Source organism: Penicillium malachiteum (genome assembly GCF_028827825.1).
Source record: "Penicillium malachiteum strain IBT 17515 chromosome Unknown utg000005l:1.0-9002435.0:326005.0-9005861.0, whole genome shotgun sequence".
Lineage (NCBI taxonomy): Eukaryota > Fungi > Ascomycota > Eurotiomycetes > Eurotiales > Aspergillaceae > Penicillium > Penicillium malachiteum.
The window spans coordinates 4,405,275-4,430,380 of NW_026643099.1; the positions used below are offsets into that span (position 1 = coordinate 4,405,275).

Consider the following 25,106-nt stretch of genomic DNA (forward strand, 5'->3'; position numbering starts at 1 on the left):
CTGGACTGTACTATGTATCTCCAATGTTCGAATGTTGACATTGAAATGTTCAATTTCCTATAATCTTTCCATCCCATATTCTGTCTCTACTTGTGGAGTTCATACATTCATGTTCCACAATTGCTCAGGCTCTATTCTTAGATCTACCCTACTGCATATAAGAAAGCCACAGCAATCTTGAACCTACAAAAACAGAAAAAGAAGGACTTGAACTAACTTATACTGGTATTTAGCTAGCTTAGTTACGGGCCGGCCCCTGCTTTTGGCCCCATGAATTCTGATTCAAGTTCCAACGAACCGCTCCGAGTCTCTCATCAACCATACCAATACCAATGAACATAGTGCCTACCTATACTATAATCTGACACGATGAGCTCAGAATTGAACCATCAAATTTCCCATTCAAGCTGGATCCCCGATAGTCCCACCACCATAATCCTCATTCACGGCGCCTTCGCCTCCTCAACCTGGTGGGACCTCGTCATCCCGCACCTCTCTGGATACCACATCCTAGCCCCCAACCTACCAGGCCACGGCCAATCCAGTGAGAAGGAATTCTCCATTCAAAACGCTACGACAACAATCACCCAATTAATCCGTTCGCATGCAAAAGATTCCCACGCTCATATCGTAGGACACAGTCTCGGCGCAAGGGTAGCGATTCACATTGCCGAAACAAATCCTAGTCTCGTGGATTCGGTCTTTATCTCAGGATATGGATCTCTACCTCAAACGGCGCTTACACCGTATATACCCTACGCAGTATGGATGACTCAACGACTTGAGAATCTAGTTCCTCGTTCTGTCATTCGGTGGGCTATGGATGGAACGGATATCCCGCGTATAGATACAAGGTTAAGTACTTTACGTCTTTGTCAGAGTGTTATGGCGCCTACGGAGACGAAGGGACCGAAGCCTTGGAATGCGAGGACTTGTATTATTGTTGCGGGGAAGGGTGGGATTGTTCCTAGTGCGGATAGTAGGAGTGCTGCGGTGAGGTTATTGGAGATTGGGAAATTGGGGAATAAGAGTACGGTTGCTTTTTGGCATCCTGATATGAGACATCCGTGGATTAGACAAGATCCGGGGCTTTTTGCGGATTCGGTCAAGGCTTGGATTGAAGGGAGGGAGTTACCTCATGGGTTTGAGATGATTGTTTCCTAGTTCAAGTTCCAAGGTTGACGATGAGTATTAGTATGGGATAGCATACCCGAAGAATGTATTTAGCATTGGGCGACCACTTTTGGTTAAATACTAGAGTAGGATCTGCTCATGCGAGTAACCTTGGGGAAGTTTGGGAGAATTGGGCCTCAAGGGTCCTCCCTAGCACAATGTGATGGTCATATTGCAGTGATGTGGCGAGGGTATGGTTCGAATGTTTCGAGCCAGCTCACATGAAAGGACCTAGTTGTTCTTTGAAATGCCTGAACAAAGCTTCATGTTGTTTGAGAGTCTCAGGTCTTTGAAAAAGCATCATTGTGATGTGATATCACTCATTCGACGTTGATTGTTGCGTAGATCTCAGTTGGACATCCATCGGTGCCAGCGTTTCAGGGTGGCTTTGAATGGCTTTGTTGTCAAAATAGACCCGATTCTCCTTTATCGCGTATTTGCTTCAGGTTGACTCCAAGGCTATCCGCATGACTTCATGACTCGAAAGATTGGGCACTGGACTGAACCCGAAGTAGACTTGAAATGACTCATTCGGGTATGTGCGGAATACGGTGAGGTCGGGTATGTGCTGGTCCAATATGAGTCCAGTTGTTTGCTTAAAGTTAGCTCTCGTATAGACCCATTAGCTTCACTGATGACTCGGTGAGATCCGACCTTGGGACCTCCGATCAGCCCTAGAGTCAGGCACCCGCTTAGTCAACCGGTTGATCTCCGGAGCCAAGCATTGGATCGGACATCCACGGACTGGTTGAAATGAGAACCGTGGAATGGATGAAGATTTTCATATTTTCATAGATCGGTAAATGAAAGTGAAGAAAAGGGAATATGTCAAGAGATACAAAGAATCAACTTCCAAGGCTCTTCTCACCCCCTGAATGATGGTTTGATGTACCTGCATAAATAGAAAATACGGAGTATGTATCGAATCGGGTAAAAAGAACGAAAAGGTTAAAGGGCCACGCAGGTGCCACGCGCCAACTGATAACTTGGCATTGCATCTAGGCAGATGATGAAAATTAGGATGAAAATTTGATGCATGAAATAATAGAAATTTTATATAAAAATTATGGAGAAGAAAATAAAAAAATTAAATGTGATTACATCTCCATTCGAACCACGATGACCATGGATTTGTCCTTTTCATTTATTTATTTGTTATGATTTTTCTTTTTCTTTTTTTTTTCATCATATTTTTTTTCTTTTATCCGTAATTAATCTAGTGATTGGTCTAATAGTGGAGATTAAATCACTCCACACAACTCAACTTTCCCCTCATATTGAGAATGAAAACTTCAAGTTTATATACTCTAACCCCATAATATTCATTAACTATGATCCATTCACTTCCTAGAATCATCAGCGTCAACGGAAACCAGGATCTCATTATGGTGGAACTTATTCCGTTTCAGCAAGAGATCCCACAAACCAGTGGATCTTCGGCATGGAAAGGCTTGTCTTCGCCAATCATTACTGGTTCTTTCTCTTTAATGATCCACTGGGCTCCAGAGCAACACGTCAACTTCGGCTCTTAAGCCTGGCTAGATTCCCACTATTATCATGAATCGCTTACCCCCAACTGGCTCTGGCCAAGCCTTAGTGCGTACGTACTTGGGCCCCCCGGGCTAAAATTCTAGGCCCATCCCATATGTTCTTTTCTATTAAAACTCGAAGGCCCCCATCTCCTTTGATATCACACACACTCTCTGTTTCGTTCTTCCAGCCCCAGGAAGTTTTCATACTTCCGTCCTTCCTTTTCTCTCTAGTCAAATCCAACACTATCCATTCTTTTATAGTGTTGTCTTTGTGACTAGATTTGATTTATTTTTCTGTTCCCCCAGAAATTGCCTTCATTTCAACTCTCGACAGTATACTCGTCAATTCGGCCTACGCCGAAATCATTCAGCAAAAATGCACTTCGCCAAGTCTTTGATGCTGCTGGCAGCTATTTCCAGCAGCGCCCTTGCTCGCCACGAAGGCCATGGTCGTCGTCACTCTGGTCATGGTCAACATGAACATGCCATCCGTGACGTTGAGGAGGACATCACCACTTACACCGTGACTACACTCATCACTGTTACCACGTGCCCGTGCTCTTCGACCACCGCTGTCGCATTGACTTCTACTACCCCCGTTGAGGTTATCTCTACCCCAACCCCAACTCCTGAGGTTGAGTCTACCTCCGCCACTCCTACTCCTACTCCCGAGGAGACCTCTACTTCCAGCACTCCTACCCCCGCCCCCGAGCAGACCACCTCCTCTGCTGAGCCCACCTCCTCTGCTGAGCCCACCTCCTCTGCTGAGGCCACTACCACTGTTGCTGCTACCTCCACCACTGCCGTCGCTTCTGGTACTTCCACCGGCTACTGCGCCGACTGGACCTCAGTTCCCACCGACGGTGTCTACTCCACCGATGGATTCGGCGCTTCGACTAACGCTACCGGCTCCGGCGATACCTACCAGGGTAACGTTGGTAGCCCTTACGGTAGTAACATCATCACCGTCGACGGTGATGCGGCCAGCGGCTACAAGTACGTTGTCATGTTCCAGGGTTCTAACAGCGCCGACTGGGAAGTCGTGATCTGGAACAAGTACGCCGAGGACGGTACCGACTCTGGTTGGTTCGGCAATGCCTGCCACACCTTCACTGTTGCCGCCGGTGAGACAATCTACTACGCCTTCGACACTGACTCCCAGGGTGGTTGGGCCGCCGCCGAGACCTCCGTCCCTACCAACGACTACGGCGAGTATGCCTCCACCTGGGGTGAGTTTGACTTCGGCTCCACCGTTAACGATGGCTGGTCTGGTTTCGATGTCTCTGCTATCGTTGCCCAGGACTCCGACATGTCCGTCCAGGGTATGAAGATCTGCTCTCACTACACCAGCGACACTTGCTCTTCCATCACCGCTGGAGCTGGTACCGTCGACAACGCCTACACCTCTTCTGAGGCTTCCGAGGGTGGTATCGGTGGTAACCTTGACGCTGGTGCTGTCCGTCTGTCCGTCGTCCTGGATTACGCTTAAGCGCTTTGATACGCGCCGTGTGGTTTCGGTTTTTTTTTTTTTAAGTTTTTTTTATATACTCTATCGACCCTTTTTTTCTACCAGTTTATCAACCCCCTTTCTTTAACTTAACGCCTGCAATCACGATTTCCTTTTTAGCGTGTTGCATTTCATGTGGGGTCGGTTTGGTGTATACCATACGGTATGATTTTTTTTATTTTCACTTCTTGTCTATTATTCTCATATAGAGGATTTTTTTTATATCTTTTTTTATTTTTCTTCCAATACCACACGAATGTTTCAAAAAGTCTCATTATCTCAATTTCCATTCCAACTACCCCTGATTGCACCCAAATTTGGAACTCGGGCGAGGCGCCGTTAGTGTGATGGGGCTTGTTGTTGGCCGCATCAGCGCATACGTATGCTTAGGGCATGGCCCGTGCGGACCTTGATAGATTGGCCCCCACGAGAGAGACTCCTTGGTTCGTTTGTTCTTTATGCATGGTTTAATTAAATGTGCAAATCTATTGTGGAAATTTCATGCTAGTCGACTTTGGTTCTGAAAGCGGCTCTGGAGTTTGATCCGCGGTACACTTGATGAATACTCCACCATACACATGGTTTATGTTCTTTATTCGCTGGGTGGATCTCCACATAGGCACATTGTGTTGATTTCAGTCTAACATCATGTGGAACTTGAATGACTATATGTATTCGTAGCTTGCAATGGATCCGGTTTTCATGGACTAGTCTCTGGTAAAAGTGTTGTAGATCTTTGATTGTATGATGTCGGGCACATGCCTAAGTGGGGAAACTTCCCCTTGTCGCCATTTTGATAAACTCAGATTGATGTGAGATGCAGGATTTATCTGATGTAAGGTAGAACCATTGCAATGAAGTCATTGAAATATTCGCTTTCAAGAAAATGCTGGTACTCTGATCAAATATCAACGGCATTGAGGGAATGCAACTCACTCGGGACGCCGCTCAATGGGCTCATCTAAGTTTAAAATTTAGACTAAATGGATTGATTGTTAGACAAGGAAAATCTGAGATTCATATGTACTAGAAACTCTCATCCTCCATATCTTCAATCTTATTTCCCAACATGTGTATCCACCCAGGAATATTACTGTCGTCGACTTCTAAATTGACCCCAAGTTTCCTTGTCTCTTCGTGATGCTTCTTGTCGTAGGGGTCGCGATGTGAGAGGTACTTGATCATGCGAGGTTGCCAGTATTTTGTCAAAAACTCCCAAACTCGCAGACCAAGTTCGTTGAATGCGGTTTCGAATTCGAGCACAAGCTTTTCAAGCTCCCAGTATCTATTTTGCTCTTCTTCCAGGATCCCATTGACCTCATTATCGCTTCTTCCTTTCATATAGCGAGCTAATTGATGTGAACCAATCTCAATGCAGCATGCATGTTTGAGCGCAAGTCCTTCAAATGTCAATGACCTTACGATTATTCTCAGCTTGAGGTATTCCTTTAGAATGATCTATCAGACTTCCTAGAAGCTGCTGGAGACAACTCCAATCAAAAACTTCTTGAAATTCCAGTTTTTGAAGATGTGGGGCAAGTATTGGCCATTCATCCTTCAGATGTCGAGGTACCAGGGGAACCTTCCAACTTGGACAGAAGGAGCGGAGGGCCACAGAGAGAGTCGTGCATCCACCAGGTGAACAAGGACAGATACATTCATCTTGATCAGCAGGTAACAGAAATATACCCCTATGTTTCGAAATGGTTTCCTTCCAACTTTGCAATCCCATTGATATGAGCTCATGCCACTTAAAAAGTGCTACACGGAAGTTGTTTGCGATCTCCACACTCCATAAATGAGCAACGGTGGCATTTGAGTGTGGCAGTTTCCGATTCCAATTGACGCCCTTCGAAACAAACCATGCCCCCCCCTTTCACGATACGGCAAAGTCATCGAAGGTGTTAGGCCATTGTAATCAGCGGAATCGACATCCCGAAATCCGGACGCATATAGTTCATCTAGTATCATATCAGTTGAGAAAAAAGGGAAATGATAGACGGATTGACCAGGTTCCCATCTGTGACTTTCTTGTAAGGAGGATGGGATTGGGTTCCCTAGACTTTCTAAAAGCCTATGGAGCTCTCCAACTTGTGCATCAATGATCATATCTTCGCTTTTGTCGAATTTGCCAAATTGGTCCGACGGTAAATAGGATTGAGCCCACTCCCACAATTTTCGCCGTCTACCAGCCATTGACTTGATGATCAGAGAATTCCAGCCTGTTCTATGGCTTCTAGTCATATGTTCTGTGCCCACTGTAGCTCCCGCATCGAGCAAAATTCTCACTGATGCAACAATGTCGTCAGAATCGATGAAGAATGTTAATGCCTTGAGGCCACCCGATTGCGTAATCAAGTGAAGGAAAACCGGCAACTTTGTCGCATGACCCAATACACTTAGATTCAAGGGCACCTCTTAAATCATTCACCGATTCTCGAAGTATGATGTTGATAATTTTTGGAGATAAAACTCCCAAGGAAGAATCAGTACCTTATTCAAAGCAAGTTCCATATGGGTCTGTACCTTCCTCATCTTTCGAGATAATATACTGCATATTCCTCTTCTCCGTCATCTGTCGAGGAACCCTCTTGAGGGGACCTCCGAGGTTCAAAAGATAAGAAACAATTGGGTAGTCTTCCTCTGTCCAAAGGTAAGAGGCACACATGGAGCCTAATATTCCAAATTCGAAGCAGTTGTTTGGGATGGAGCTACAGTCTCCTAAGAAGCGGATCAGTCTCGCAGTACTGAGAACATGAATTCGACTGAGATCAGAACTCCGTCTGAAAATCGACTATTTGACTTGAATTAGAAATTTGATAATATTATGGTCATAGATGTACCTACATCTATCAATGAGATCGAAATGTCAGTGGAATGCCCCGAAGCAATCATGTCAGAGGGACTGGCTTTCCTCCCTGAAAATGCCACCTGGAACTCATGGATGATATCATCGGAAATATCCGAAGTCAAGGAACTGGAAATGAAGCCCCAGCTCAACACACTGAGATACGATATCGTCTTACGCTACCAGCTTCCATCAGTGTAGACGGCCTGAATTTTGAGCATGGGGCAAGCGAAAATCCCCCAGCCCCAGTTGAGGCGGAAAAAGAAGCATAGAAAACCAAGTTCAGCAGACGGCTGAAGTATTGAAATGATACTTGCTTATTTTTAGTTTCGTATCTTTCCTGGGTACGGCGGAAAGCCATCACCCAACTGTGTTCGGAAGTGAAACTCATGTCTGTCGCTTGTATTTCTCTCTTGATCTGTGATTCCATATTTGCAGCGTCACTGATGAGCTTTGCTTGCTCCGCTCGATGATCACATAATGATTGAAGAAGTCCTGGTGGGGGAGGTGTCTTGCAGAAATCTGTTTCATAGAAAAATGCTGCAAAGAAATCGTCAGTAGACGCTTGAATAGAGAGATGAATACTTATTCTAACCAGATCTTCCAACAACTTTAACGCGCTCTCCTGCATGGCTCCCAGATTTGTAATCTTATGGAAAATATTTCTTTCAAATTAATAATCAGCTAAGATATTCAAGTGTCTCATATGAAAATTCAGCACATACATGCTCAACGCAGTCTGAAGTGCTTGCTGTATACCATCCAAATCATTTTCCATGTCATGCAGGATGTCATTTCGAAAAATATGAGTTGCTTTCTTCATCTGGGAGCGAATTTTGCTAGAGAAATCATTCAAAACCGGTCTGCACATATCAAGCTTCGTTTGGAGTTTTCGCACACTCTGCTCGAGATGCATAGCTTTCTCTTCAAGATCAGCGGCCGTTTCAGGGTCCGATAGTCGAGTCTTCTCAATTAAATCACGCAGCTGCTTCTGTGAGACTCGAAGACAGGCGGCCTTTTTGCCTAATTTTTGGATATCATTCCCAAAATCCTTCCAGGCTTGGCAATATGAGACAAGCTGGGTACAAACTTGTAGACCAAGAGATATGATGCCAACGGCACTACTGGCTGTTGAAAAGGGGTCACCCATGTTGGAAATCACTCGTGGTTTTGAGACATGAAAAGATAAATCCCTGAGTTGCTGGAGAGTTGTTGTAACTTGTGACAAGTTGAATTTGAGGAGGGGCTCGGCCGCATAGCCCGGCCGCAGTGCGTGGACTCACATGCATCATAGCGTGGCGCCAATCAGTAGCGCTAAAATGGCAGGGATTTACGGGGTAGAACAAGAGGGATTATCTGACATCTAGAGGCGTAAAGCACATATTGTCTTTCTGATAGGTTGAGCGCCTTATGATACCCCCTACGCGGTACGGAGTATAGGCTAATAGCTAGGACTTCATTCCTCTCCACCTTCGATCCTAATAAGCACATGAGATAATCGACCACACGTAAAGTCTCTTGTATCCATTTTTTGTCTTATACCGACGACTAATACTTCCATATTTCCAAGGTTGAATTTGGACTTGTCTCATTTACCTAGCGGTACTGGAAACATAATCATCTTCTAGAAACTTTTTGGGTGTCTTGTAGTCAATCAATCCTTTTTTTCAGAGCCCTGGAGATTTCCCCGCGTTTGAGCATACTAGTAGTTTATCATCTGAGCAGTCATGTCGACTCATGCGTGTGTTAAGACGCCGCAGCTGAAGTAGCTGGAGGCTGGAGCAGGCCGAGCCGGTGGTAATGGAAGCAACCGCATTAATAACGCTATGTTATAAACCCATTGAGAATCTCGAATATTTTAAGATATTCTCTGGAGCACCCAGACCTCGGGAGAGAATGTCACCGCATTCCTATTCCAACATTTGTTGAATGCCATCTGATGTGGGCCAAGATGGGTTTCTCTAGTGACGGTCTTGATGAAGTGAGATTTACATCTGTGCTCTGCGGGCTGCACAGCTAGTAAATTGCACGTACTCTTGACGACGCCCAAAATTGGCAATTCGACCTACTACTCAGTGAGGATCTGACAGCCAACTGTCTTTGGATCAAGCCGTGGCGGGAGGATGAGTACAAAACGATGACGCGTATTCATCAACTGAAGCAAAATTGAAAGAATCTTGATGAGTACTATAAGGAGATTCTACGCGTGCGAGCTTCCGCTAAGACTGAGCTGCACAGGTATCTGATGAAAATTTGGGCGCAAGGCCTGGAAGACCAGAACACCCGTGGACGGTCAATAGCGCTCTTACCTTTCTGCCGCTGTGGATAGAGCGCAAGCAAGATGAGCTCGAACGAGTTATGGAGCATGCCTGATATATACAAAATGACACGAGTTCAAGTCATAAAACCAAGCCCGAGCGGCTTTCTGATACCGCGTTAATGAGAGTTGCATTGGAGAAGATAAACATGGTCGTTGAAAAGGCCACAGCTACATCTCTGATAACAGCTCCCTCCTGCTCTCAATGTCAGTAATCTAATCAAGATGAGGTAACCAGAAGCTTGGAACATGCCAGTGGAATGTCATGCGCTGTGGATCTAGTTCTGAGAGAGCAATTCTAGTAATTCTTGGCGACTGTCACTTTGATTATCTTTTTTGCTGCAACTTGAAGTACCATAAGGCTATAGTTCATCTCAGAAGTACTTCCAAGGTTTACTACCTCTCATTAGTACCTGTGGTCTAGCCTCAGCTTGAAATTCGTGTCGATCTTCCTGAAATCATATAGCAATAACCGAAGGTCATGGTAAACAAAGTAAGGTAAATGGCAAACAACCAACATATTAAACTTGAAAAGATCGGACCACCCAAGCCCTGGAGGTTCTATTTAAAGAAATTTTCGAACTTTTTCGAACTTCCTTTCTTCAACTCCTCAATTTCTCCATCCCACCCCACATTTGATACTCATTTTCATCAAACTTATTCAAGTTGTTTGCCTCCACCCACGTGTCTCCACGTGCCATCATCCTATCCCCTTTATACCTTTTGACTTTCCTTGACTTGAACCCTCGAGGATGGTAGATACAGCCTCAACTTTCCTTTACTTGCCTGCTGAACTGCTTTATCTCATCGCAGAACACTTGACCCCTCAAGACGTCAAGAATCTCCGGTTTGTGCGCAAGAGATTTATTCTCTCTTTGAACATTCCTCGAGTCTTCCTCTCGCCAAACCCGACCAATATCTTGACACTGCGTGTAATTGCGGACCATGATACGGTTTGACTGAATGTCAAAGAACTGATCTGGGATGATGCCACGCTTATTCAAGCCTCGGAAGACCCTTCCACCGAGAGTTGTTGAGCTGAGCAGTGAGGCCTCGCAGGCGAAGACTTATCCACGTTGAATGGTGAATATGTGCCAGAAGAACTTGATAAATCTGAAAGCACTCTGCGTTGCAGGTCCAACTCAGAACTCGGAGTTCATTACAGCAGACTTCTTGGATGCTAAACCGCCTTGACACATGACAAAAAGTTGGAAGTTTTACGCAGACCACGTACACATGCCGATGAGGAGGAGGATGATAATATTCTATTAACCTGATATTACCTAGTTAATATTACTATGGTATGGGGCCTATAATAGCCATATGGCTAAAACCTATTATCCTTTAATGAATTTTAATTAACTAGCTTACTGCCTGTTGTTATATTATTATAATAGAATAACTCTAATAATATAGAAGGTTAGTATAAGACATAGATAAACTAAGGTATAGCTAAAGTAAAAGATATCTGAAGTGAAAGTCAGAGATGAATAAGTCTGAATAAAGAGATATCTAAGCTAAAAGTAAGAGATAGCTGAAGTACTAGTACTAAGTGATACTACGTAGTAGCTGAGTTAAAAGGAATATAGTTTTCTTTTTTCCTACTAGCCATATAGGCCCCTATATGCTGTGGTAATACAGTCACTTGCCTAGGTAGCAGAGTAAGAAATCCCACAAACTAGGCTAAAGATCAGTCTGAACTATCAACTTTTAGATAAAATCTTTACAGATATCAATCTATAACAGACACTATAAGTGCTGAGAAGGAGGCTTCAAGTTTTGTTATATACTACTGAGATGATTCCCAACCCTTTCAAGAATCACTGTGACTCCTGCTACCAATGGTTTCTTGGTTCAGCATCTATACCATACTCCTATGATTCGAGTATTCATAGAATGGTCTAACTACTCACTCCCCTCACCTACTGCTGTACTACTCCAGAATTTGCACCCAACCCCAAGCGGTTTTATGCCATTTCTGCGAGAAAAGTTACGACAACAAAAAAGATCTCCACGATTACCTGATTTGGTACACAACCGAATGGAGGCTTCCAGCTGATGAAAAACATGATGCTATGGAAGTCAAGAACTATTTCTTCCCAGACCTCGGGACCGGGTAGGTATATGCTGGAATTGCTCCAAGAAGACGTTTGATTTCATTAGTCTTCCCACTGGTAAGTCCCAATTTTGAGTTCTTACTCGCTGGGGTTTTGTTTCAATTTTATTTGAACTCATTGGCTGAAGACTGATTTGGAATTGCGGCACATCCAGAATATTACGAACAAAGATGAAGGTAATTACACCTCATTCAAATCAAACCTCTTTTACCGTGCTCTCAGCGAGCCTCGAGAACTTGAACACTTCTCATTCAGGGCTACCTCACCTTCATTCAGCGGTCTGAGCCCAAGCGAACCCATAGCCTCCTCACTGGAGAATCTTCTTCCCATTCAGAAATGGTCATGTCTTAGAAAAATTGGTCTCTTACCTTACTTGGTCGATGATGATGAGGAAGACATGATTTCCCTCTTACAGAGTCTTCCCTCTTATTGGTTCTGTGGAGTTCAGTTATCTCACTTTTTATCGAGGGGGACATGGCATAGTGCTCTGCAGAAGATGCGTAGCCCCCTTGAGTGGCAACAGAGAGAAGTCCCACCGAGAGTGGTCATCGGGGTTGGCTTGTGGAAGCCGAGGTTGAGGCCTTCCTCTATGGCGATGGTCAGACGTCCTTCTACGGAACGCAATTTCCAACAAAGCCATACGGTATACTGGCAGTTGACGAGAATAATGTTATTCGTGACGTGGGCGTGTGTCGAGATAGCGTGGAGTCGTCTTCTTGTCCGCTAAGGATGCTTCCGGCTAATTGGGAGATCTGGGAGTAGGTGTTAGGTACGCGTTAGTCGAACAAATTGAGTCACAGATAGCTCAGCTGACCCTCAATTTCATTTCCCCTATGAACCATTTTTTTTTCTCTGAATTCTCTTGAGAAGATTAGTGTGGTGAAAACAACCTTCAAACCATAATGCAAGTGTGCAGTACAACTGACTAGCCCCACATATGCGGATCCAGTGTGGAGTATCTGGAGTTAGTGTGTGTAGTATGGAGTAAACAATTTGCTAGAAGCTTTGAAAGATAAAACAATGTGGAGCTGAGATAAGTGTGTATAGAAGAAATCGGAGTCTTTGGAAATGAGAACGGCGTAGTATAGAAAAATAGAAATGGAAAGGACTGGGCTTGGTCCCGTGTAGATTCTTCAAGTATCGTGATGGGAGAGAAGCTTAAAATTCTCAAACCCGATAATAAATCAATTAAAATAGCTAAATTTACACGATAAGTATGAGGCAAGCAGGAAGGAACTGCCCAGGTGAGCTTGAGGCATTTCAATGTTCTAGCAAGCTTAAAGTTAGGATTGGCTGCCTACCAAAGAATTAGGATGATCCCCGGCTCCATGTCCTCAAGGTGAACATTTGAAAGAATCAAGAATCAAGGCCAGGATTTCCAGGCGCTCAGTTACTCTCACTCTCTTATTGCTCAGGCATCACATAACATTGACATCCACCTTGACAGGCTATACGACTTTCAAAATGTTCACACATCTCAATATCTCTACAACTAACATTGGGAGTCTATCTCGATTAGGCAATCGAGAAGTTCCAAGGTTGAGCATGAACAAGAAAATGAATAAAAATGGACATGAATTGGTACAATATTATTACAGACTTGAGCCCAAGCACATAACCTTTAAAACGCCCATCTTCTCGCTGTTGAAAATAACCTTAGAAACGCTCATCTTCTCGGAATGTCTTTAGATTCTAAACAGGTAAACCCTGAGCAGCCATTTCCTTCATCTCTTCAGCCAAAGCAACCTCATACTTCTTCATCGCGATATCCAAAGCATTCAGTGTAGGCGAAAGCAGTTGATTCACAGCCGCTGCACCACCCTCAATATCCAGATTCATCCGTAACTTACGACCCGTACGTTCGTAAACATCTCGAGCGTGTTGCTTCAGACGATCAATTTCAACTTGTCGTTCCGCATCAGCGTCATCTGCAATGGCTTTGATTCGCTCCTTAGAGCGCTGGAGAGATTCGGTTAGGGATTTGACTTCGCCGGCACGATTGGGATCTCCTGATAGGAATGCTCGCCACCATTGGCGGATGAACTCGCCGGCAGTTGAGTGTGTTAGCAGGACACGGTCGTACAGGTCGGGTGAGAGGCCGAAGGTCTCGGATGTGGTTTCATGCTGCTCCATTTGGTCGCGTTGCTCACGTACCACGTCGCGGATTTGGTTAAATGCGACGCGGAAAGCTGTGGATGAGTCGACGGGACGCTGACTAGCTGGTGCATCTTTCATCTCTTCATCTCCGTCATCATCAAACTGGATCAGTCGTTGAAGTTGTGTTGTTCCGTCAGATGGAAGGTTCTGCGCCACGTCTGCGCGCAGACTCCGTAAGACTTCTTCGGGATCCTCTTTCGCTAGAGCTGCACTCTCGTCTTCATCCTTGGCTCCTGAAAAGAACTGACTCTGGTCGCGAATATTGAGTTTAATGTGAGACGGTTCTTCGTCCCCGCGAAGATCTCGGAGTTGTAATTGTGCCCAGGCTTCATCGTCCATTCCACCAGTACCAGTCTTTTCACCGTCTGCCCGGGACACGGTGGCCATAATTTTCTCGCTCAGGCTGTTCAAGGTTCGGATGATAGGTACTTTTTCTATGCTGGATGGACGCATATCCACATCAGGTCGGTTTCCGCGGCGTTGACTGTTATCATCCTCATTACCCGCAAGATTCAGAAAGTTAGGGACATGGAAATCCCGTACTTCGTAAGCAGGTTCCTCTCGAAGGTACTTGTCCAGAATTGCATCGGTAGCATCTGCATCTGTAATGCGCTCTCCACGTAACTTTTTGAAGAGTCGACTCTGGAAGAAGCGTGACCAGAATTGCTGCTCACTCAGCTTAGGCACATTCTCATCGTACACAGTCTTGACAAGCGGGTGTTGTGTGAAAATGAGCTGGATCTGTTCCTGACTGATATTGAGCCGAGTCACATTATCCTCCACACGGGGCTTGAGCGACGAGAGAACGTTGTAAGAGCCGCGCTTTTGCCCCTGTTCAATGGCATAAGCTCGTAGGAGGTGCAACCGAGTAGACCAGAACTGGGACATGAATTGAGCGGCAGTAAGTGAGTCCGGCTTGGTGCGAAGGGCTTCCGTAAACATCCGCTGTAACTCTGGGTGGATTTTCAGAAGGGCCTGCTGCAGCTTGACGTCGGACTTTAGTCGATTATCATCCTCCCATGGTTTCTTAGCTGAGGCTGCCGAGGAAACGGCACTGGCAATTGCCATTGCCGACGGTGCTCCTGTTGCTCCGGGTACCGGGGTTGAGGTCTGTGACGGTGTGTTGGCTTTCTCCATGTTCAAGCGAGTACTGAGAACCTCTTTGAAAGAATCGGCCTGGGTGCGCGCGTCGGTAGCAGCAGTGAAAAGAAAGGTGTATGCTGTGCTATCACTGTTTGGAGGAGAATTTGCGGGGACAGCAAAGACTTTGAGCATAACTTTTGGGTTTGAAACTGGAGTTTGCTGCAGATCTAATGATCGAGGAGATTAACAAATGAAGTAACGGGCTGCGATCCAAAGTGACAGGCCGCGAACTAAAGCGAGTCACAAGCCAAAGTGGCAGCCGTAAAATAAAGTGAAAGATACAAAGCAAACATGAGAATGGTCACTTACTCGTAATACTGGACACCGCAATCTTCAGTCCCGAGGCACCAGCCTCATTCGGGGTCCAGGCTAATGTCGTATCATTGTCGATCAAAGACAGACTGCCATCTTTCTTTTTGAAAGAGGCCAATGCGTTTGGAGGCGCCATCGTCGCGTGTTTCGACAGCTTCCACTGTCCTGCGGTGCGGCAACAGCAACGAAACCACCCATCGGGATGAGTGTAGAAGCAGTGGGGTGAAGCTAAAGCAACAAAGAGCCGCAGCTCTTCCGCCCTTTATCGTTATCATCACGTGGACGGTGACAGGTATGAAGCCATTAGCAAACGCCAATTTGCCAATTTCTACTCACCGCTCTACATACCGCCCTATACTGCCCGATAGCCCTGAAGGTGAACTAGAATCTAGATCTAGGGCTCCATTGTAGGACACTTAAATCGTGATACCGGCCTAATTGAAGGATGATCAAGTTCAATAACTGGGGACTAGCACTAATCAAGGCAGTTACAAGACAAGGGGTAAAGTTTTCTACGCAGGTCTACCAGGAATCATCAAGATAATAATAATAAAACTTATATGCTGTGAGTAGAGATATGCGGATACGCCAGTTACAAACCATATAAACGCCGCACGAAGCAATTTGAGCCATGTGAACTTGAAAAAGCAACGCTGAGGAGATCCAGAATGCTATGCAAATCAGAAAAAGACGCGGACCGAGAGCACGAACCCGAAGCCAGAAGCCATAGTGCCGAAATTCGTAGACCATGTTGCGCGCCGCCATGCATAGACCGGATATCATCATTCATAATCGTCAAAAAACAGAAATCCCACCCATGAGTAAACAGAAAATATGCAGTCTGAAAAAAAATATATCAATAGAAGCAATGAAAAAGCAATCATCTTGGGTATCCACTCGCAAGGACACAATGAAATAAAAAAGAAACAAGCATGATAGTGATGCTTTTCCAGAAACACCAGAATCGAACGTGGTAAATAGACCTCATTTCTTGAACATGTAGTGTCCATAGATACCACCAACATCGCCGATCGCCATGGGAATCTTACGCATGCCCCACCAGCGTGCGCCCATTTTCCAGGAACGAGACCCATCGTCGATCGGGCATTGAGGCATAGAAGCAGGGTCCCGAACGTACCAGCCGCGGCGACCGAGTTCTCGCACGGTCCAACCAACAGAGGCTCGCTGGGTCTTGCTGCGCTCACGCAAGGGAGTGATAATCTTATCACTAAACTCGACCACCTGAAGTGGGTAGCTCTGCTCTGACAGCAACAGGCAGGTACTCATATTGAAAATGGATCCAATAGTCATCTGCGTCACCTTAGCCAGATCAAGGTAACATAGTGTGCTAGGAATAGTATTCTCCTTTGTCCGGGCAAAGAATGTGTTGATATCCTGTACGGACAGGTCTGCAGAACTCAATCCCAGTTCCTCCAGATGCTTCGTGAGAGGGAGCAGGAGCGGGACGTGAGCAGAGGTGACTCGAGCACCACCTAGGTTCAGGGAATGAAGGGTGCTGGGCAATTTGGGTAGCAGGGCCGTGACATCCTCTTCTTCCAGGAGGCGGAATCGAGTCGCATCGGTCAGGAGGTTCAAGAACACCAGGGAGTCGCAAACAGCCGGGTGGGTGGTCAGGAACTGGATCAGGGCCGGAGGGTGCAGGCGTGTGCAACGTGACAGACTCAGGTGGGTGATACGGGCGGTTTCAGGGATGGCAAAAAGAGCTGAGTCGTTGATTTGAGTGTGGGTCAAATCGAGGTGCGTCAGATTGATCAGGCGCGGCAGGATGAAATCGAACATGTGCGCTGGGATCGTGCTGCATTCATGGAGTGAGAGTCGCTTCAGGTTTGGCATGGTCATAGGCAGAGCTGGACCACCAGTCAAAGCTTCGGTGAAGACCGCGGAGAAGGAGTTGGTAGAGCAGCCACACAAATCGATGGCCTGTAGAATTGGTAAGCCCATAAACAGCTTCCGAATTACTTCCACACTCAAATCACCCTCAAGATGTTCCTGCAACAGACACTCCCTCAAGTTTGGCAACAATTCCAGGCACTGCAACAAGGTGCGCGAAGTCAGGTTCTGAATTTCTGCGTTCATCTGCTTAGTACGACCCAATCCAACAGAGGTGAAGTGCGAGAAATCCAGCCGGCGCACCAGCGTACCCAGCGCTGGATACTGTGAGATATGGTTAAGAGCCTTGGAAAAGATGATCGAGTGGGGGAAGGTCATATTTCTGTATAGAACCCCCAATGTCGCCGCGTGGAGAGTGCGCGAAGAGAGAAGGCACGAAACCAGATCGATATTGCGCGGAGTATAACCATTGGGCGGGATATCGATAGCCAAGTAAGAGATAATTTGATCTATCAATGATTTAGTTTTCATTCATCATTTCAGAGCTTTGGCATATTGAATGAGCATTTCTTACCCAGTACTTCCGATGGGAGCTTCTCCATTGCCGATGTACCTGGTGGAATTCCAGCAGGGGCCTGTGGCACTTCAATTACAGGTGCCGGTGGAGGAACCAACTCTTGGCCGGTTTCAGTGGTCTCCCAAGCCCATCCTTTAGCCTGCGAACTAGCTAAGCCACGAAGATCACTGTAGCTGCGGCTCAGACTCTTGCCGCCAAGGCGAATTTGCTTCCAACCGAGAAAACCACCGCATGGACAACAAAAGTCCGGACTCTGTTGCATCTCCGGAAATTCAAACTTGCGAGGTTCTTTGGTTTCCTTGGGGGAAGGCACGTGGTGAGTATCTACAAATGATTGTGCGATGCCTGAAGGTGATAGATGTTAGCTCTGAGTAAAATTGAAATGAGGTTCTCAGTGCTTTTATTTCCACACTGAGAACACTTAGGGCAGTGTACATACCGTCGACGTCCTCTTTGATCGAGCCGAACGATGGGCGTCGGCGGCTGCTAGATCGAGACCCGTCCGGTGTATCGCAAGACGAAGGAGAAGAGTCGCGAGAGTGATCGTGGTCGGTACAGATCGCAGTCGAGAATCGCGGAAGAGTCGGCTTAGTATGCATGGGAGGTGTAGTGGTGAGAGAGGCCATGGTTAAAAGAGAGCGGGCCCTCTATAAAGGGCCCCAAACACACGGAAGTACCTTGGAGTAGTGGGAACACAAAAAGGAATTTTAAAATCCAATATTAAACGAGCAGCTTCCCCAGATTTTTGGAAGGCTCGGTCAATCAAACTAGGTAGAAAGAGAAAAAAGGCGTTAGGGTTAAGAAGAAAAGGGAAAAAAAAGGATGGTTTAGTGTTAGAATGTAGAGTAGTGTAGAGGGGCGGCGGGGAAGAGAAAAAAAAAAACCATGCAGAAAATGTAAAGCTGTTAGTCACGGAAAAGACCGAACCGGATGGTTTTCCACTGGATTGAAAAAAGTGGGAACCAGAAAGAGAAAAAGAAAAAAAAATCTATCGGTCTAAATCGGATCCGGTGGTAAGACAAGTTGACCAAAGAGAAATGAAATATCATATGGTCTTTTCTTTTATTACTACAAAGAATTATACGGATTTAGTATGATGGCAAAATAGGTGGCGGTTATTGAATGACTTTTTAGGAGCGGCCAGACACGGTTAGTACCAGAGCTACCCCTGCAGACCTCCGATTTGTTTGCTTTTTGGGGCTATAATTTATTATTTTGGAATTTTTGGAGAGTTTTGATTTGTTCGTGCTCGCGTCTAAGAGGATCTTGGTTTCGAGAATCTATGCAAGCGGAAAGCATGGCGTCATCGGGTGCAACCAGATACAGGCACCGTTGGATTGAAAATCTAAATAATTTAGAGGGACTGGAGTAAATATGAACATCAAAAATGGAGTAGAAAAATTATCATATACATACTCGTAAAATCTAGAAATTATCCCCAATTGAGAATTTCGATTTGGAGATACAGTACAAATTCTATAGGTGGGCCCATCGGGGATATCGGTACTTTTGGTAATTGGTATCTCTGCCCTGTTGGTTCTTCTTGGTACTTCTAGTACTTCTAGTACTTTTGGGTACATACTAAACCTTTTCTTAGCATTCTATGACATAACTCTTAAACCCCTCCTACTTGATTCCTCAAACATTCTTACATTATTGAGAAGCCCGTAGGACCATGCGCAGGTCAGGCGGATCATGTTTGGCGCTGACCTGTACGGTAGGCTGTACCCCGGACCACGTTGGAGTTCTTATTAGGTAACCACTACTACAGCCCTCACATCTATGATTGGTCAATCAGGCCGATCATGCGGGGAAAACTACCCTCCTATTACCTAATTGCATATCACCTGATCACTTTCTCCAATTTGGCTTTGTTCCTCTCAACTCCATCCACTATATTCCGTACTATGGAGCATAGTCAACATTCAATCTTGCCATCGCTTTTCTGGCCCGTGCTGCAATAGCTATCCCTAGTCCCAATGGCCAACTCATCATGATGTCTCGGCAAACTCCCCCTTCCCCCCTGGGAAATTGATCCGACATTCCGGTTTAATTGAATTTGGACATACGTTCTTCCTTTCTCCTCGGACTTTTATTGACAGCCCCCAAAAATTCCAATCCGGTCCAATGCCGTGGAACCTTTTCATTTCATCCCCGACTAACCCGACAGGGTTGGCAAAGGCTTGATTCTCGTTAAACCGCGCGGCTTGAGAAACCGTCCGGATCGATATGCCTCATCACGTTAGCTCATTATGTACATTACTCCGGAGCTCACTCAGCATTAGCTCCGCCTCATATATCCGAATGTCGGAGTAATCCTCAAGAGACACCACGCCGACTATAGGAGCGGGTCCGCAACATTGCCAAGGTGGCTGTCTCGATACTCAAGGGTGATCCTGCGATGGGGCGGTGTGGGATTGTTGATCGTTTGACCGCTTACGCTCACTCCGTACACCTTTGAGCCCGAACCTCGCACCTCGATTTCTAGGCAGGATCATGTTATGCGAACTTATGCTTGCCGAGAGGCTTGGCTGATGTTTCTGCCACTGGTATATCACTAAATAATCAATATATCAACTAGATCATTAATATGGACTCTAGATCGTCACGAGACTACCACCCTTGCGTTTTAGGCTGCGCGCACGTGCGCATGGGGCTTGGAGGGGACACTATGGAGCACACTATGGAGCGCTCCGCACACCATGCATAGTTAGCTGATGGGGCCTTTGGCGGATTCCCAGGTGGCTCTTTGCTATTCTCATTTTTAGATGAGGCTGGTCCAATCAATTGTTCCATGTTATCCTAGGGTCCACTTTTGTTTATCAATCTTATCACCTAAACCTTGAATTCAAATGTAAACTTGACCAAACATTTTAAACATAAATAAGGCTAGTCTATGACTTCTTATCAATGGTCCTTCCAAGCCTCTATCTACTAAATAAACCATTTGATGTTTCCTTTCATCTGGATCTAAGATTTGACCTGAACCTTACTATTCCACCTGAATTCTGGCATTTAGTCTATGTAAAGTGGCATTTGAGCAGCTGGCCTGATGACTGACCATCAAGAATCACTTTATCTTTCAACTATTCTCCACAATGCTATGCCATAATAACACAGTACTCATGATTCAAGCATCATCATTCGGGGGGTTTCATCCTTTCCAAGCTTACTGCAACTCAACTCTACCACGCCTACGCATAGCCGCACAATAAGCAGCATGGCTTCTCAATGTACTATGAAATTTCCCATGAATTACTAAATCTTAATGCAAATGCAACAACCCTGATTGATCTTACCGCCCCTGCATTAGCAGTCCCAAAGACCAAGGAGCCCGTCCCATCCGTGAGCCTAGGCACCTCAGGAACTACCACTTATCTACCACTTATATGCTCCAATTCATAGCCTTGAAATGTGCAGAGACCCCGTGCCGTACCCTTGGATTCAGTCTATGCACCTGGGCACTCTTCCAAGGTTGGTAAGTGCATAATCCTCTATGGAGAAGCGTACATCAAGCACAAAAGGCACGTGCACATAGTCGCCTTCGAAAGGTCAATTCAATTATCTCCGAGCATAACCGTCTCAAAGATCTCAGAGTGTGAGTCATAATGTCCTCGCTGATCAGCATCCCTCCGACGAGTCATCACGGGTATATGATGCCGGCTTACTGTCGATCAGGCATTATTTGCCACTGAGCGGAGATATGCACGTGGCTTAGTTTTGCCGGTGCTTTTTTGCTTTTTATTTAATTTAGTTTTTTCATTGTGGATTCTATATAGTCATTTTGCAGAGATCTTCACGGGATCTCCGGGATTGCAGATCATCGCTTTTCTTTTTGTGGCTTTCTGCTTATTGATCCTCGTTTTGTGCTTTCTACATGTGGTGGCGTATAACCGTCAGCTACTAGTAACAGACAAAATCTAGACTCCAACATTGGGAATTGTATCTAACAGAAAGCAATTGGTCTTTGAATTTGCAATAACCCAATAGCATATCTAGTAGGTCAACGGGTTCGATTTGGTAGTAACTAGACAAGACAATCGTATGTACGCAGAGATTCAAGTTATAATGCATCCAAAGTTCTAACCTTCAAATGTTCAAATGTTCCAAGTTTGAAGGGCCAACTGGTTCTAAGGCTCAATATCAACATTTTGAATGTTTCAAGTTCGTTCAAATGCTCCTTTCCTTGTCAAAATGTACAGTTCACATGTTCAAATCTCGTGTACTATCTACACACATGTTCTTTCATTCAAACCAGAAAGTATTCGCTAATTCATATTATCGATCTTCTCTTGCCCATGCATGATTTAGTCCGGTAGCTAGATCTGCTCGGATGCCACAATGGATATGCTCCTTTCCAGGTGTCGTTTCTCACTATCCTTGGACAAGTTCATTTGGTCCACATTTGTAGGCCCTTGTATAAGAGAAACACGGGATTGCAAACCCTACTTCTAGTGATGCTAGTCTTGGGGTGGTGGGCCACCTTTGGTATCTCCAGCACAGGTGAAAGACTTGGGCCACCTCTTTCCTTGCTCGACTTGGGGAACGCTCTTGACAGGAGATAGATGAGTTCGCCAGAAAGGTCCGCGCTATCAGGAGAGAGGGCCACGAGCTGTCGATCGTCCTAAGAAATATTGGCGACCAGTTTGCCGCCTGTGATGATGGGAGTTAGTCTTATGTGTTTGGCGAATCCTTGAATCTCGCGGAAGACTTCTCAACATGTCTGAGGTCATGCGGATGATCGCTGCAGCCTTCAAGGTAAGCTTGCCATTTCCGTTCCAAAATCACGTAGGGACTTTTCTGTCGAAGGTTGCTTCAGCTTGCTCGTGGGATTAGTGCTTGGTGACTCGGAAATAGAATTTGGTACAAGGATGCGAATTCAAGTTGCCAGTGGGTGAACATTTGAAATGGGGCAAATACCGGGCCTCGAAGAGGTCACGATGAGAGCAGTGGATTCGCTTGCTTCAAGTCAGATAGGAACAGTCAAATTGGAAAAAAAAAGATTTTGGAAAGATCAAATGTTGTATCATTGTATTGATGGCTATGTGGAACAAAATTGGCACCGAGATATCTGACCAGCAAAGTGAGGTTCAACTTGAAGTTGTGAAAGAATGCGAATAATCAAGAGAATCGAAGAATCAATACACATCAATCTAGATAAAAAAGTAAATTTAAAATATAATCTGAAAGCATCAACGCTCTCTCAAGAATTGAAGTTGAAAATTGGATATCCAAAGCCCACAACCGAGATTCAACCAGGAAATCAGGAGTACAGAAAGAAGCACACAAAGTCTAACATTGATATGATAGAGTGCAAAAGTAAGCGCCAAAGAAAAGTCCCAGCTTCGCAAAATACGCTTGGTTTCTTGTGCGTCGTTAGGCATGGTATTAAAAAAAACCAATGCTCATAGGTCGTTAGATCATTGTATAAATTTGGAATGTTTGGTCAGAGTATTTCGCGATTAATCAACAGCAGCGCTGGACTCATCGCCGTGCAGAACAGGGTTGACCTTGGGGTTCCATTTCAACTGGAAGTCGTGACCAAGCTCCTTACGCATGGCAGCCTTCACTGCGTCCAGAACAGTTTCAAAGACACCAAAGCTGGCAGGGTTGTTGACATCGTTCTCGCCCTCCTTGCCTTGAAACACACCAGTGCGGACTAGACATGTGTTCCAGCCATACATGTTACCACCGATGATATCAGACTGAGGGTTGTCACCGACCATGTAGACGTTCTTCGGCAGGCGGTTCTCATTGTGGATCTCCTCCATCCAATGTTTGAGGACTTCGTCGGCATAAGTGTAGGTAGCGCGCTCGGGCTTACCATACACAACACGCTCCAATTCGCAGCCTGTCATAGCCTTGTACTGGGCTTCGATAGCGATACGGAAGGCACCCTGAGTGAGACGTGGGGGACCCTTATGGTTGGTTGGGAAGACCAAGTCGCCCTGAGAGAAATAGATAGGGATACGAGTAGCAAGAGGGTCCTTGGCGCGTGTAAGGAGCTTGCCATCTTCAGAAAGCAGGAGATCCAGAATGATCTGGAAATCAGTAGCGTAATCGTAGGAGTCAGCAAAGACCAAGATGGCATCGAACTTCATCTTGGAGAAATCCCGGGGCTTAGCATCCTTTCGGTCTGCTTCGGAGAAAGTGCGCCATGGAGAAACGGTTGGATCCCAAGCAAGGATGTCTTTCGGGTGAACAACATGCTTGAAGCCATAAGTCTCAGCGACTTCGCGCACTTTGTATCCTTCACCACCGCATACCAGCACGGTCTCATAGTATTCGGACAAGGCTTGCATAGGTGTATGAGACTGAATGAATTGCTCAGTCGAGATAGGAGCCTCTAGCATTTCTGAGAGCTGTGCACAGCGAGCTACCTCAGTCTTACCACCGCCGTTGGTCAGAAGGATGTAAGGAATCTTGATTCCCAATTCGTTTTCACCGTTTAAGATCTTGAGAGCCGCCTTGGCTTCTTCAATTGGTTCAGGACCATGTGCCAGCACACCGTCGATGTCAAAAGCAAAAGCCATGTTCTTAGCAGCCTCAACCTTCTCTTTGGACATATCCTGGACTTGCGAGGCTAGAATGTCCCTCGAAACCTCAGGACGTCCTGTCCTTTGCGAGCCCAAGCGAGAATGCCGCGGTGAGCGAGGAATAGGAAGGGAAGTGCCAAAGGAGTTGCGTGAACTCCTTCGCTCCTTCATGGAAGGCGACAGGCTAAGATTGTGCATGAGAGCCGCAGCATCACTGATGGCACTGCGGCTTGAAGGGATCTCAATGGTATTGACGCCATCACTGCTTGGGATGGGAAGAGCATTGGAGTTGGTCCGAGAAAATGTCGGGCGACCAGCCATGATGGATGATCGGTGGGGTAAAAAAGTGGATAGGGAGAAGCAAAAAAGAGGAGACAAAGAGGAGTCGATCTTATCAGCAAGCAGTTTCACTGGCTAGGGAGGTGTGCTAGCGGCTGATGCAGATGATATCTATACGACAGATGAGAGAGGGAGGAGAAAATAAGAGAAATGGAGTGCAATGGTAAATTGAGCACGATCCATGCGCGTTATATACAGTTATCAGGGACGGGAACCAGGCATCGGGGTCAAGAGCATCAGGGCACGGTCAAAAAACGCCATGAAAACATGCTCTCTCACAGGCATTACGACCAGAATGCCAGGCTTACAAGGGGGGGGGGGCAGTGGATCTCATCATCCAATACAATCAATGCCTAGGAATTATCGTCATTTCCGTGGCCAGAACAGGTTAAATGTTGTTATAGACCAGAATAACTCAATGGGACAACAAGAAGTACCAGGTACCTGCGTCATCGTGGCTGCACTAATGTTTTTCCGGGTATCGAGTACTTTGCGTTCAGCTTGCAGGGCTTGGTCCTCTTTGAAGCAGCATCTGGACCTGTACGATGTGCATTGTAATTACCACAACATTAATGCACTAGACAAGGAGTCCTCCAGGCTTTCCCTCCTCCGAGGGGTGGTTCCAGGTGATTGGTTCAAGAGCAGTTTATTGACGGGGTTGGAAACAGAGTAGCACGCCGAGTGGATAGATAAAAGG

General features: G+C 45.8%; 7 protein-coding genes across 7 annotated transcripts; 2 read left to right on the plus strand and 5 right to left on the minus strand.

The window, feature by feature from the left end:
* Nucleotides 1-369: 369 nt before the first annotated feature.
* On the plus strand, nucleotides 370-1,164 carry N7483_011644 (alpha/beta fold hydrolase; the record flags this gene model as incomplete). Its single annotated transcript, XM_057095071.1, has 1 exon — nucleotides 370-1,164. One exon carries the CDS (start codon nucleotides 370-372, stop codon nucleotides 1,162-1,164), a length of 795 nt encoding a protein of 264 aa, XP_056941042.1.
* A 1,917-nt stretch (nucleotides 1,165-3,081) lies between these two features.
* N7483_011645 (uncharacterized protein) lies at nucleotides 3,082-4,194 on the plus strand (the record flags this gene model as incomplete). The annotated part of the gene is made up of 1 exon (XM_057095072.1): nucleotides 3,082-4,194. One exon carries the CDS (start codon nucleotides 3,082-3,084, stop codon nucleotides 4,192-4,194), a length of 1,113 nt encoding a protein of 370 aa, XP_056941043.1.
* Nucleotides 4,195-5,238: 1,044 nt separating this feature from the next.
* Nucleotides 5,239-5,553, minus strand: N7483_011646 (uncharacterized protein; the record flags this gene model as incomplete). The annotated part of the gene is made up of 1 exon (XM_057095073.1): nucleotides 5,239-5,553. The coding sequence occupies one exon, from the start codon at nucleotides 5,551-5,553 to the stop codon at nucleotides 5,239-5,241; it is 315 nt and encodes a 104-aa protein (XP_056941044.1).
* Nucleotides 5,554-7,733: 2,180 nt separating this feature from the next.
* Nucleotides 7,734-8,210, minus strand: N7483_011647 (uncharacterized protein; the record flags this gene model as incomplete). The annotated part of the gene is made up of 1 exon (XM_057095074.1): nucleotides 7,734-8,210. One exon carries the CDS (start codon nucleotides 8,208-8,210, stop codon nucleotides 7,734-7,736), a length of 477 nt encoding a protein of 158 aa, XP_056941045.1.
* A 4,976-nt stretch (nucleotides 8,211-13,186) lies between these two features.
* On the minus strand, nucleotides 13,187-15,242 carry N7483_011648 (TFIIH subunit TFB1 family protein; the record flags this gene model as incomplete). Its single annotated transcript, XM_057095075.1, has 2 exons — nucleotides 13,187-14,961; nucleotides 15,104-15,242. 2 exons carry the CDS (start codon nucleotides 15,240-15,242, stop codon nucleotides 13,187-13,189), a joined length of 1,914 nt encoding a protein of 637 aa, XP_056941046.1.
* Nucleotides 15,243-16,090: 848 nt separating this feature from the next.
* N7483_011649 (Leucine Rich Repeat domain protein) lies at nucleotides 16,091-18,181 on the minus strand (the record flags this gene model as incomplete). The annotated part of the gene is made up of 3 exons (XM_057095076.1): nucleotides 16,091-17,466; nucleotides 17,532-17,879; nucleotides 17,974-18,181. Coding segments are annotated over 3 exons (1,932 nt in total), but the record flags the coding sequence as incomplete, so codon positions are not given.
* A 4,815-nt stretch (nucleotides 18,182-22,996) lies between these two features.
* N7483_011650 (phosphatidyl synthase) lies at nucleotides 22,997-24,391 on the minus strand (the record flags this gene model as incomplete). Its single annotated transcript, XM_057095077.1, has 1 exon — nucleotides 22,997-24,391. One exon carries the CDS (start codon nucleotides 24,389-24,391, stop codon nucleotides 22,997-22,999), a length of 1,395 nt encoding a protein of 464 aa, XP_056941048.1.
* Nucleotides 24,392-25,106: the final 715 nt, after the last annotated feature.